At 48.6% G+C, this 13272-nt stretch overlaps 2 protein-coding genes across 2 annotated transcripts; both read left to right on the top strand.

The window, feature by feature from the left end:
* Positions 1–1390: 1390 nt before the first annotated feature.
* Positions 1391–6466, top strand: BDW43DRAFT_310962 (UDP-N-acetylglucosaminyltransferase; the record flags this gene model as incomplete). Its single annotated transcript, XM_032047084.1, has 2 exons — positions 1391–5779; positions 5837–6466. 2 exons carry the CDS (start codon positions 1391–1393, stop codon positions 6464–6466), a joined length of 5019 nt encoding a protein of 1672 aa, XP_031900444.1.
* Positions 6467–11926: 5460 nt separating this feature from the next.
* BDW43DRAFT_82301 (uncharacterized protein) lies at positions 11927–12466 on the top strand. Its single transcript, XM_032050559.1, has one exon. It carries the CDS (start codon positions 12131–12133, stop codon positions 12431–12433), a length of 303 nt encoding a protein of 100 aa, XP_031900443.1. The 5' UTR covers positions 11927–12130; the 3' UTR covers positions 12434–12466.
* Positions 12467–13272: the final 806 nt, after the last annotated feature.

Here is a 13272-nt window from a genome sequence, read left to right as displayed (position 1 = left end):
TACAGACTGGACGCTGTCCACTGCTTTTGTTTGTGAAGCTCCGCTCTGTCATGATGGAACATCCCGCTTCATCTCTCTCTTTCTGTCGACAATGACTTGAAATTTTTTTTTTTTTTAACTCTCCTCCATTCTCCTTCCCACTTGATCTCCGAGCTTCTTTGATGGCCCTTTGCCTTCCGGTCGCCCCTCGCAATTTGACTGGTCTATTTTCCTTATCCTTCACTACCCCAGACCCGATCATCATCCTTCCAATCTCCTTTCTGTCTCTTACTTCTGTGCCTCTCCGCCGGCCGTTGGATCTTCTCCGCCTCATAACACTCCCTGCGTCCGCTGTCGCCTTGGTTCTTAGGCACCTCTTCTTTCCTCTTTCCCTTTTATTAATTTTTAGTCTTTTCGCTCTCTCTGTTTAGCCAATAATAATACTAATAACATAAGCGACCAAGGCAACCACTGAAGGAGAAAGAAATATTAAGATAAAAAAGAAAAAGCGAAGAAAAGGACAAGGACGGTCGAAAACCGTGAGAAGTCGACACTTTTGATGACTATCAGCTAGTGGTGCCATGTTCGACGATTCCGCTGCTACACTATTACTCTGATTCAGTCTCCGCCTTCTTTGATAATCAAATCTCCTTTTCTTTCTTCTTCTTTTCTTTTCTTTTCTTTTTTTAATTTAAAAAAAAAAGATTATTGTGATCTGAGATTTGATTCGTCCCCCGCTCCCTCCCTTTCTCGTCAGCGTGCTGAGTACAGCATTTCTGCCAAGCGTGGTATTTTCGAGTGATTGATCGCGTATTGCGGACACCTGCGTCAGTGGGGGTACTCTTAGGACGTCGACTAGGGCTGTGACTCTGGAATCCCTTTCCTCCCTTGCATTGCCGATTTCACCTCTCTCGACACTCACACAGCAAATAACGTAGCGGAAATCACATCGCCTGCGTGTCTTTTCTATCTTCTGGAATCCGGCTTCTTGGTGGATGGTATTTTCGACCTGGTCTACATTCTCTACTATCCCTCGTCCAGCGATCCCGCAACGCTTGCCTCGCCTATCCAGCCAGCGTTCATGTCGAATCCGCAGACAAGCCGTGGGAGGCTTCGCTGAATGTCTCGTGAGCCGGTTCATGTCCAGGATGAGGTGTAGAAAACGTTTCAAGGAGGATGCTTGTTGAAAATCCCAGCAAGAGTGAACGTGCCTGTCTCGACTATTGACCGCTCGTGATCTGTGGCCGTTACCTGAACCGACGGTCTCCAACTTTTCCCCTATCATTTTCTTTTCTTTTTTCAAATTTCCGATTTTGTTGCCTGATATCCCGGATCCCCTCTTTCTGGACTTTCCGTATAGACTTTGTTAAATCACGGTGGGACAAAGGTGTCTCCGCTGTCTAGGGCCAAAATGTTGCCCTCAGTAGCACCTTTCCCGCCAATTCAACCACATCATCATATGAATCATCACCATGGCGCTGATACAGTGGATGGGAATTATGACTTTGGCGCGACATCCTTCGCCACGACACTTCCGTATAATGACATGAACAGATCCTCCTTTCACTCGATTCCTCGGACCCGATTGCAGTATCATCCCGTGCAACGCCTTGATGTTCATGATACGACCGGCCTGGTACCTGGCCCAAAGAATTCTGGAGAACATGCACTGAGGAGGAAGACACCAAATGGGACACTTGCGGCTGGTTATGATGGAACCCCGGGGGATACAACCATTCAACCCCCAGCGACGAAGCATATTCTCGTTTCACCTCTGGAATCAGGCCAGATGGTAGCGCCTCAAACGGGCTTTCCGATGGATTCTTGGTCGCAACTCTCTTTGGAACAGTCGTCACCAACAAAACCGATGAATTTCCCACCAGTGTACAAGAACGAGTCGAACCGGACCAATGCAGCTCTAGGGGAGATGGTCCAGAATATGAATGGTGCTAGCTGGGTTCGCTCGTTGAGCTATATGCCTGGAATGGATTCCGTACTCAACCAATCGCTTCCAATTCCAGTATCCCAACAAAGGTTCTACTGGCATAACGGTGCATATGTTCCTACCGTTCTACCAGCGACTCTCCAGCCATGCCTTGGCCCAACCGCATCGGCGGGTACCGGGCCATATGGCCCATACTGGCCTGATGGTGTATACATTCCTTATCGCCCTGCAGCCTTTCGAGAGCCCCGATTCAACTCCCCTAATCCGTTCGCAAAACAAGTCGACCCGTCGGGTCTTCAATTTTTCGATGGAGGGCAGCAATCGTTCAACCGTAACGCAGTGCCGTCAGGCAGTCACCCCGATCTAGGTTCAACCTGGGGCGCAGCGGCGCCTTTGGGAATGGTTGGTCACGACTCTTCGGTGAAGAACAATTTCCCCCCGCGTCACTCAGAGCAGAAGGCCCTTGATTCCTCTCTTCGCACCTTACCGTACCACACGCGTCAAAACAATGCAGGTCCGACCTTCTCACAGCGTCAGCCCGGAAGCGAAGCTTACCCATCGCCATGGCCAGGCACCTCGAGTGGGCATGGTTTCCCGGGCGCCACGGGCCCCACGGCCAATTCTCGTGCGGCCAATGTGGAATTTAAAGAGAAGGTCTTGTCATGGGCTCATGGTGTTTATGTCGACCTCCTGGCCTCTATTCACCACGCCCGACGGAATAGCATCTCGCACGCCGGCGGCGACCCCCAGAGCCAGCGGTATTTGAAGCCTAGCATATATCCCAAACCACCGCGGCAGCCTGGATTGGACTTTTCTCAAGCAAATGCACCGGAAGCTGTGCGCCATAACAGCTACCCGTCGAGTCAGTATGATCTTCGAACAAAGAATACCATCAATCATACCACGCAAGTCGACAACCCTTCTGGCTTCCAGACCCAGCATCGGCATCGACCCTCACTCCACCATTTTCAACAACATAGCGACACCCAGATGCTGGATAGGTTACGGCATACAGGACGTTTCACGGTTCCAGCAGTTTCCCACTTTGCTGCCCCACCTTTTAGCAACGAGAACGCGCCACTAACAAACGCTCGCACCGCTTTAAATATGCTTTCCCCGCTATGTAGTGAAAGTGGTTGGGAGTGGATTGACGGTATGCTACTTGGTGGCTGTCTGGCTTACGGTCTGGGTGACTACCCAAAAGCTATGAGATGGTATATGAGAATCATTACGAGGGATCCGCAACATGTTGAGGCAATATCAAATCTAGCTGCTACCCTTTTGGCTCTTGATCGTCGAGAGGAGGCGTTGAACCACTGGCTCCGAGCTGTGAAGCTCCGCCCCAGCTTTTTCGAGGCCGTAGAACATCTCATTGGTCTCTTGTGCAGCAGTCACCGCGGAAAGGAAGCTGTCAACATTATCGAATTCGTGCAAAAGTCACTACGCTTTCCCAAGAACGGTGACTGCTTCACGGCCGATGAGCATGCTAGCGAGACGGATAGTGACGTCGAAAGCAGAGCATCAAGCGCATCTGATCTCGGCTCGTATGAGAAGGCATCCTTTGATTACGATGATGACTTGAATCGATCGGGGTTTACTAATAAGCGGCCTGCAGAGACCGGGTCTACTGGCTTTGGGTCTAGTGGCTATGCTATCCCGGGCTGCGACAACGGTAGAATGTTGGCTCTTGTTCATGCCAAAGGCAATATGTTATATGCCCTGGGCGATAATGTTGGAGCTGCAATGGCGTTTGAAGATGCAATTTTGATCGCAGCGGGGAGAAGACGGCACGGCATTCAGAGCCTAATAAAACAGATCTTCGCAGCATTCTCGCATGGATCACGGCATGACTACCATGCCCCACCGGAGCAGCACAGCGCCAACGAAACCATCCTTCTATATCCCGATAAGGCACTGCAGACTTCCAAACTGGTTTTCCCCTCATGCGGGACGCCACCGGGGATCAAATTTGTTGCAGAAGGTCTCGCCCGAAAAGCGGCCATATCGACCACGAGTAACTCCTTACTCTCTCTGGCGAAAATTTACCAGGATGGGATGTCCAGTATCTCCACCGCCGGTGCTCCTAGAACCGCTCCAGGCGTCCGCGATATACTGGCGCTCTACTACCTTTCACTTTCTCTCCAACCCAGCCCGTCAACCGCAAACAATGTAGGAATTTTGCTTGCCGGCATCCAAAACAACGCCGCTAAAGGTCTACCTCGCGCCAGTGGGGAGATGCATCACCCTGAGATACCCGGAGTGGTTCTTGGTAGTGGAGTATCTTTAGCCCTGGCGTATTATAACTACGGCTTGCACCTTGACACTCGACATGCCCACTTGTACACGAATCTTGGCAGTCTACTCAAGGATATTGGTCAGCTCCAGGCTGCTATTCGAATGTACGAACAGGCTGTTCAGTGTGACAACAACTTTGACATTGCTCTAGCGAACCTAGCCAACGCAGTCAAAGATGCCGGTCGTGTCAATGAAGCAATCACATATTACAAGCGTGCCGTCAAAGTGAATCCTGAGTTTGCAGAAGCAGTCTGTGGACTAGCCAACGCTCTGAATTCTGTCTGCAACTGGGTTGGACGAGGCGGTATTGTTAACGGGCATGGTTTCCGGGATCGGTGGCACGTCAATGAACAAGGGATGCTTCGGGACGCATACAGTACTGACACTGGCGTGGGTTGGATCAAGCGTGTCGTTGATATTGTTGATCGACAGCTCAAAGAAGGTGAAACCTGGGGCCGTGGCTTGTTGACTTCCAGTACAATTGAGCAGCTGTGCGCGCAACTGGTTCCCGCATTGGACAGCCGACGGTTTACGTCTGGGTCTCTGAATGCTATTCTCCAGTCATGGGCCGGGCAGAAATGGGAAGGCTCGAGAATTGTAAAGCTCGTTGAGCGCGCGATCAGAGCGATCACATGGCAGTGGTATCAAGACCTTTATGTCCATGGGAAAGAATATCCCATGTCTAAATACCGCAGGCCACAACTTCCGCCTGGCCTATCTGCTCCCAATGCACCCACTGTGCTACCTTTTCACACCTTCACTTGTCCGCTTTCCGCAAAACAGATTCGCCAGATCTCACAGCGAAATGGGCTTCGCATATCTTGCGCGACCCTTCGCTCTCCATGGCTCCCGGCTACAGTATACCAGCCGCCGGCACCGCCAAACCCGTACCTCAAAGTTGGGTATGTATCCTCAGATTTCAATAATCATCCCCTTGCGCATCTCATGCAATCTGTGTTCGGATTCCACAACCCCTCAAGAGTCAAGGCCTACTGCTACGCCACGACCGCAAGTGATAAATCCATTCATCGCCAGCAGATTGAGAGGGAAGCGCCAGTGTTTCATGATGCTAGTGGGTGGTCTGTCGACCGGCTAGTCAAGCAGATCGTCGCAGACGGCATTCATATCCTGATTAACTTAAACGGCTACACCCGCGGTGCACGTAACGAGGTTTTTGCTGCACGACCCGCCCCAATCCACATGTCATTCATGGGGTTTGCAGGAACCCTGGGTGCTGAGTGGTGTGATTATATCCTTTCCGACACCGTCTCAATTCCACAAGAGACTCTTGCTCCAGGAGGGCGTAATCTTCGTATCGAAGATCGAGTACTTGAGGAAAACCATGGAGAGGATCTTGAGGATTGGGTCTATGGAGAAAGGATTGTTTTCACCAGGGCCACGTTCTTCTGTTGCGATCATCGACAAAGTGCACCTGACTCCCAGGACTCACGTCTCGCTTGGGAGCAGGAACAAGACAAACGATGGCGTATGCGGAAGGAGCTGTTCCCCAATCTTCGCGATGATGCCATTATCCTGGGCAATTTCAACCAGCTATACAAGGTGAGCTTCGTTCTACCGTTGTATCGATGACTATTTGGAGACTAACGTCTTTCGCAGATTGAGCCTACGACCTTCCGCACGTGGCTCCGTATACTAGCACGGATTCCTAACGCCGTATTATGGCTACTCCGCTTCCCAGACCTCGGTGAACAGAATCTGAAGGAAACAGCCGTCGCCTGGGCAGGTGAAGAGACCGCCTCTCGCATCATATTCACTGATGTTGCGCCCAAGAACACCCACATCGCCCGGGCAAAGATCCTAGATCTCTTCCTGGACACTCCTGAGTGTAACGCACACACAACGGCGACGGATGTTCTGTGGAGTGGCACGCCTCTCCTGACCCTCCCTCGCTACAAGTACAAGATGTGTTCTCGTATGGCGAGCAGCATCCTTAGTAGTGCCTTGCCGGATTCCGATGAAGGCCAAAAGGCTCGTGAGGAATTGATCGCCACATCCGACGAGGACTATGAAAATAAAGCTATCCGATTATGCCTAAGCTTGAAATATGAGCCTGGCAGTGAGGGTCGAGTAAGAGGCAGGTTGTCCGACCTCCGGAAGATGTTGTTCCACGAGAGGTGGAGAAGCAGATTGTTTGACACCAAGCGCTGGGTTCACGATTTGGAAGATGCCTATGAACATGTCTGGAAACGATGGGTTGATGGCGAAGAAGGAGATATATGGTTATGATGTGCGCTTCGGAATATACCCCTTGAGCGTTTTTTTTCCCCTTCTTTCTTGTTTTCTTTTCATTTTTCCTCTTCTTTTTACCTATCTTGTTTATTTTACTTCTCCATATAGGCGTATAGCCTATTCCCATACCGTTGTGATCTATACCTCACTGTTGGTGGTTATTATTTTGATTTAATTGTTTATGGGATGCCATCTTCCTCGTGCATGCTGGCGTTGAATGTGTCTTTACGGATCAATGATCAATTTCCCCACCTGCTTGCTGTACGGTGTATGCTAGCAGTTGAGTTGGGTCTACTGTTTGGGATTACGACTACAATCTTTCATGGGTAGGCGTTGGAAGGTTGGGCAGTGAGACAACCGGAATCTGACTGTGCGTTTTGGAGTAGTGGTTTGCCTGATAGATGGACTGTATCGAGATCACTCTCAATCTTAAGATGTGATTTGTATTCATATTTTCCTCATGGCTTACTGGTATGAAGCATTTCACCCGGTCTCGCTATGTTATCAACCAACCTACTTGGATAGACAAGATTGGATGCCGTGCCGTGCCCTTGTCTGCTCAAAAAGTGTATATATAGTACTCTGAGCACATGAAATGGTTTGAGTCATCTCCTGAGAAATGAAACGGAGCTGCTGATCCTCCAAAACGCCCTGCATTGCATCCTGGTCGACGGCGCGATTGAGCGATCTGCAGATGGTCAGCTCCCGTCAAGAGACTATATCTATCTCACCATTGTTCTGGGTCCGAGGATACGGCTGCCGTACTGAAATGATGGAAACTATAAACTGATCGATTGATTGATGAATTGACTACTTAAAAGTGATCATAACGACGAACGTTGGCTAAACGATGATATGATTGATGAACACTTTCTTGAGGATGGTTGTTGAGAGGAAAGGAAACTAATCTCCAGAATCAGCTTACCGTCTGCCACAACATCCCTCACCTATAAAAAGAGCTTCTTATAGGAGCGAGTACCAGATCTATAAAAACTAACTGCAACAACCGTTCCAGGGCACTCAGGAAGTCTGAGGAGGGGTAGACATGTCCTGGGTATTACCGGGACTGCTCTGTCAGGCGGTTAAAGTAGACAAGAGAAAGTAAGTATAGGTTCCGGACGGCTACCAGGTCTTGATTCTCACGGGTAAGTCTCTCATTCTATGTTTCAGGTGTAGACAGATCGGCTTTCAACTGGGAGATTACAGCATCTTTTAACTCACTCCCCTGTTCAGCGATACTAGTGCTAAGGCCTCAGTATCATTTCCGAGTCTTTTCTTCTCGGCCTTATCCCGCTGAATCCGCAGGCGTAATTCGCGAATTATCTCAGCAAGATTAGCTCTTTTCGTGTATAAAGCTAGCCTTAAGGCGACTAAGCTCCTGCCGCAATCCGAACGATCCTCTTTCTGTATCCACCTCATACAATGGATTCCATGGACTGCTGTTCCCTTCGTTTTGCGCCGTTTGGTTCACAACACGTGAGGGTAGATTGTTGGCTAAGCCAACCGAGTTCATGATGATTGATGTTGTTGTTTTAGGTCAAAGTGTTCCGTGCGATCCGGAAGTGACCCGAATTCTATCATGTATCGTCTAACGGTTCGTCGTAAATGGTCAATTCTCACGGTCCCAGTGGTGAAGTCGTCCAATAATGCCTTTACTCCATTCCTTGACAGAGCCCATTCTGGATTGAGGGCTTTAGCGTCGCATCCGATAAACCAGACGGTCTTCCATGCGCTAGTTAGTAGCCAACCCAACTGCCTCTACCCATATCTGAATCAGCACTGTGTCTGACTAGACAAGACTAATCTTCTACCCAGCAATGTCATATAGTGTGTACATAGCCTGTCAATGGCCCTATCAATTGAAAGCCCGGTCCTAAAACAAGACAATACCCATTCACTAAGTCACCAGGGGGTGGGGAACCCGACCCCAACCACCTCCAGATCTCCGTGGAGCCTTTGGCTTTGTTCCTGGGTCTCTTATCCTGGCTGTAGGTCCTGTGCGGTACTCCGTAACAAGGTCTGATCCGTCAAAATTACCCGTATATCCCTTTATCTTGACCATATTGGATCACGGTGGAGGGAATAGAATAGCTAGGTAACCGGTAGGATCGAGGGCGCGGTTCCATATTGGAGAGGAGAACCGTCATGCCAGTACCGTGTTATAATAGATGATTATTCGAATGACGGCAGAATCATCATTATATCTCATGATAAGACAAGGAATTAGGCACTAATGAGCGCGAACCCATCCTATTGCTAGAACATGGGATGTCATTAAAGGTGGATACGATACGTATCGTAGAAGGACCGGTCACCCCACACTTCGTTCTCGAAATGATCCGTCATAAGATTGTTCGCGTAGATCGGGCTCTTGCGATGAGGTCGTGGAAGGGAAAACCCATGAATGTTTCTAGGAATTTGTGGTGAGAGAGCCGCCGAAACCCTTTCTCTTATTTGCGCCCTTTGGGCTTTGGATCAAGTATTACGAAGAGTGGATGGGACATTTGGTTGATTTTGCTTGGCCTATGTGCATGCTGGGAAACACTGTACTGGACTGACTTTAGTTGACTTGATCCCAGATTGGAAGAGGAAAAGTTACCGGATTTCTTGGGTAAAGATATGCCATTACCTTTGGCATTGAGACTTTTCCCATGTGGTACATGCTTGCGCATGCTGGGTGTGCCGTATTCCACGAGAACTTGTCGAACGAAAGCAGTCACAGTGTTGGGGCCCGGGAGTAAAGGTAGTCACAAGGCAGGTGTTCTTCATTTTTACCAAGGTTCGGACGATGACCGTGTATATATTGAATCCTTAGGTGATAATTCTAGCGTAGAAGCAGAAAAATTTGTGTATCCAACTGTAGAGATGTCTTGGACACAGTTAAGAACATTGAACTGAGAGGCTTTTTCAACCCTCGAGATCCTGAGAACAGAAGAACTGCTCTACTAGTTGGGTCTTCCATATTCTTGTAGAAAGGCTGTGTTTGCCCTAGAGTGTAAGACAGTATTATGAGGATGTCTCTAATACCATGTGTGGTAAGAGATCCGGCAAGGTTCAGTCCATCTTCGGCCTCTTCCATATTTCTCAATAGTCCACAGGGTTTCGAAACACCTTATTGTTCCAGTGAAAGTGGTGACAGCAGGATCCAGTGACTGTTCTTTTTGGAGGTTCCCATTGTCACACAATGCTTCTAGATTGTATGTCCTTCACAGTTACTGCAAGCATTGTCGGACAGGACATATCCGACACAGTACAACAAGGCTGCTTCCCTCTACCGAGTGCGTTCGTGGCCCCCGTGTTCATATATCTGGCCCTGGTCGAACTTGGATGCCATCATCCGTCTCTTCAGGGGCATATCGAGAAGAATTTGTTCTGTTTTGGAGACACTCTTTCACTCCAAGTTTGGTTTGAGCCCACTTTACTAAGAAGTCACGACCTATAAGGCTTAAATAACCGCACGTTTTCTGAGTCTTCAAATATCCAGATGTTTACTTTTCTGTGTCATACGGTCCGCCAATCCCTTCACAACCATTGACACCAATAATTTGGTCTGTCCTTCTCTTGTGCGAGGAGTGACTTAACTCTTGAGCCTGGTCCATATTTCTTCACAGCCTGACTTCCCTGTCTCAAAGCCCCCCACCAATGGTAGATCGTTGGTATTCCCGCAACAATACATACTTTTCTTTCTCCGAGTAGTCATATCCCATGATGCTGGGGAGCTGAAGCATGTAAGATTCCAGGCTGAGGGTAATGTGCTTGCTTCGTATATGATTAGTTTAGAGATCCTGGTAGCAGGAATGCTGACGGGAAGGATGAAGTTTATCATACTTTGTGCGGTGATCATGTTGACAATGAGGCTATCTGATTCTCCGCTGGTGCAACGGATGGTTGGATATCTTGTTGGCAGGTTGTATCATGTTACGTTTGCTGGCGTTTTGTGCGTAGCAATGGATACGTTCCCTTGATTAATATCCGCGGAAGAAAAGCACATACGGTGTCGAAGGCCTTGAAAATATCGGTTGATATTGGTCCATATCGGTACAGCAGGAGGGAGGTGCGCAACGAACCGGTTCGTAGAACGAGTCAAATTTCGCGGTCTACCAACATCAAGACTTTTTGGAGCCCTAAACGTAATGTTCCATTGGGCGCTCAACGCACAAATTTTTTCAATGTGCGCGAAACTAGGTCGTCTTGATCCCCTACTATTCTCTCGGACCATCGACTCGGAGCCAATATTTTCTGTATCTTGGGACTTTTTTTTATCCCAGCAATGGTCCAGGCACAGCACATACAGGTTACCAGGATTTCAAGGTTGCTAGCAGGCCTTGCAATCCCATATATTTGGAGCATATCAGAACCAAGCATATCTTCAAGGTAGCTGAAGGGAGATTTCCTGCAGACCTCTTGAAAAGCATGAGAGCATCATCTGATAGATTTTAGTACTGACTTTCACATATGACTTGGTATATTGCGATCATCGATAGCGCTATGTGTTCCTATTTTGTTGAGCAGGAGTTGTTGCTGGGACTTTCGAAACAGGAAGGATTTCTAATGCATAGCTTTCTCAGTGTAGTGGGAGAGGATATGGTTGGTAGGAAGTATGGGGCTTTGAAGGAAACAAGATGGATTTATTGCTCATCGAGTAGATAGGAATAGGAGAGTCAAGAGCAGAAGATGTTTACATGTTGGTGGGGTAGGTGTATTCCCATCGAGAGACGTCTAGGGAAAGCCTATATAGACCTTCATTGTATTAACCTAGCCCAACCAAGGGTGAAGAGTACTGTTCGATGAATAGAAGAGTCTACATGGGATGGATTCACAGTACCTCATTGCTCACAAGGAAGGTGTAAAGTGGAAACCCAAATCAATATGATTCAATTGAATGCCAATCCGAGATACTCTGTACAACTGTAGTACAACCCCAGCGATCCGGGGCACATGATCCTCAAATCCCCGGACAAACAAGGAATTAGCCTGAGGAAGGGAAGCAACGGCAGCATGCACATCTACAGGGAGCAAATTGATAAAGAATGTAGGACAGCGCCTGCTGCACTCATTGCGCGCAAGGCACCCAGACTGATTCCGAATGCTCTAGGTCGGTCAAATTTTAAAATCGGACCAACAGGGAATGCTTGCTGGACTAAGACATTCGACCGGCCAAATGAGAATGGAGTGCATGTATCAGGACTCACCGCATGTCCTCGTCTCTTCAGATGTCGTGGAATTCAAAGCGCATATGGGAGAGGTTATTAATAGTAAAGCATCATCTCTGGTACAACAGGGTAACAAGGGTGATATTTCTAGCTGCTCGCTTTGATCAGTAAAGAATGCAGCTCCTTGTTGCCAGAGCTAGCTATCCTATTCTTCTTCCCCCACCATCAAATGTCGGGTATGCGCAGCGTCCGTTGCTGTATGCACTCAATAATCGACCACATGACGGAGCCCAGTCTACCTGCTTGATGCCCGTCGAACGTCGGGCAACTTCGGCATCCGACCGACAAGCAGATGAGTTCACAACGTCATGACAAATTCATCCCATTGCATAACGGAGACTACTATCGATGACGACACCCCGAGTCAGGGATAGGATCCTCTTCCCCGATTCGGAGGCAACGCTATGTAGTAAATCATGTTCGATAGCAGCTTGATCCTGTGCGATCGATGGGATCTGCAATACCTCTTTGGGTGGAGGAAAGCACACAGCAACCGAACGTCTCCGAATTTGTCAATCTGAGCCTCAGCTGCGTCGAGTCCAGGAAGTGTGGATATTTGTTCCTGAATTCGGGACTGTCTCCGATCACTGTCTGTCTTTCTTTCTTTCTTTTCTTTTTTTTACCCCATGCGATAATTGATAATAGGTGGATCATCGTCGTCTATCTACACGTCATATCAACTAGTGCATACAGGCAAAGGAAGTGCTGGCGCAGGTATCAGCCAGCTGAGGTAGTGGAGACTCAGCTATAGTACCAGTACCTCTTGTCGTAAAGGGCGATAAGCAAGGATGTATTTGCAATGTATTGGTGTTTGTGTTCACCACCGTTGGGTAACCATGTGCATGGTTGTCGAACCCCTGGTTCTGGTAGTGGTAGGGCAAGGGAGGCATGCATGTCGTCCTTCTGATACCTCATGCTGCCGGCAATGTCTCATCTGGTCAGAGTGCTTCGGCCTCTCCGAGTCTGATCTGATCACCGCCAACGTGCAATTGAGTAACCAAAAAGGGATGCCAGAGGGGGGAAGCCGCCAAAATACTTCGGGGATTAAGTCCAAAGGGGGCATGTCAAGTTCAGTTCAATGGGAAAAAGTCTCAGCTGCAAACGCATCGGTAAACCCGTTGGTACTTCAGTACATACAGTACCTCGTGGTACAATACCTCTTCGTAACCGGTAATTCACCCTGGTCGGCAACGGCTGGTATCTGACGGCGCCCCACGTGGTTCAACAAGAACCCCTTTGCTGGAAGTGGTTTGTTCGTTTTAGTTGGTTTGCATGCTCGGATGGTGATTGGTTCCCTTGACTGCGTAATGCGTACTTGCGTATTAGAAGATATTACGGTAATACTAGTAGTACCCGCAGCTCATGACAAATTCTTTTCTCGCTGTTTGGCACCCGAAATGGCTTAGCGGGGGGAGCGGGGAGTGACTTGTCCGAATGCTGGCCATAGCGGTTGTTTGTTTGTCCCTGGTCGACTTCAGTACTACTACTTACTATACTACTACGAGATACGAAGCAGAACAACTATCGTAACTCTGCAGTCTTTGTTCTTCCTTTTTCCATGGTATACAGTGATTGCGGCTTCTGTGCGCT

Source organism: Aspergillus alliaceus (genome assembly GCF_009176365.1).
Source record: "Aspergillus alliaceus strain CBS 536.65 unplaced genomic scaffold BDW43scaffold_21, whole genome shotgun sequence".
Lineage (NCBI taxonomy): Eukaryota > Fungi > Ascomycota > Eurotiomycetes > Eurotiales > Aspergillaceae > Aspergillus > Aspergillus alliaceus.
The sequence above is the reverse complement of the archived record's forward strand: the minus strand, read 5'-3'. Positions and strand labels throughout refer to the sequence as shown.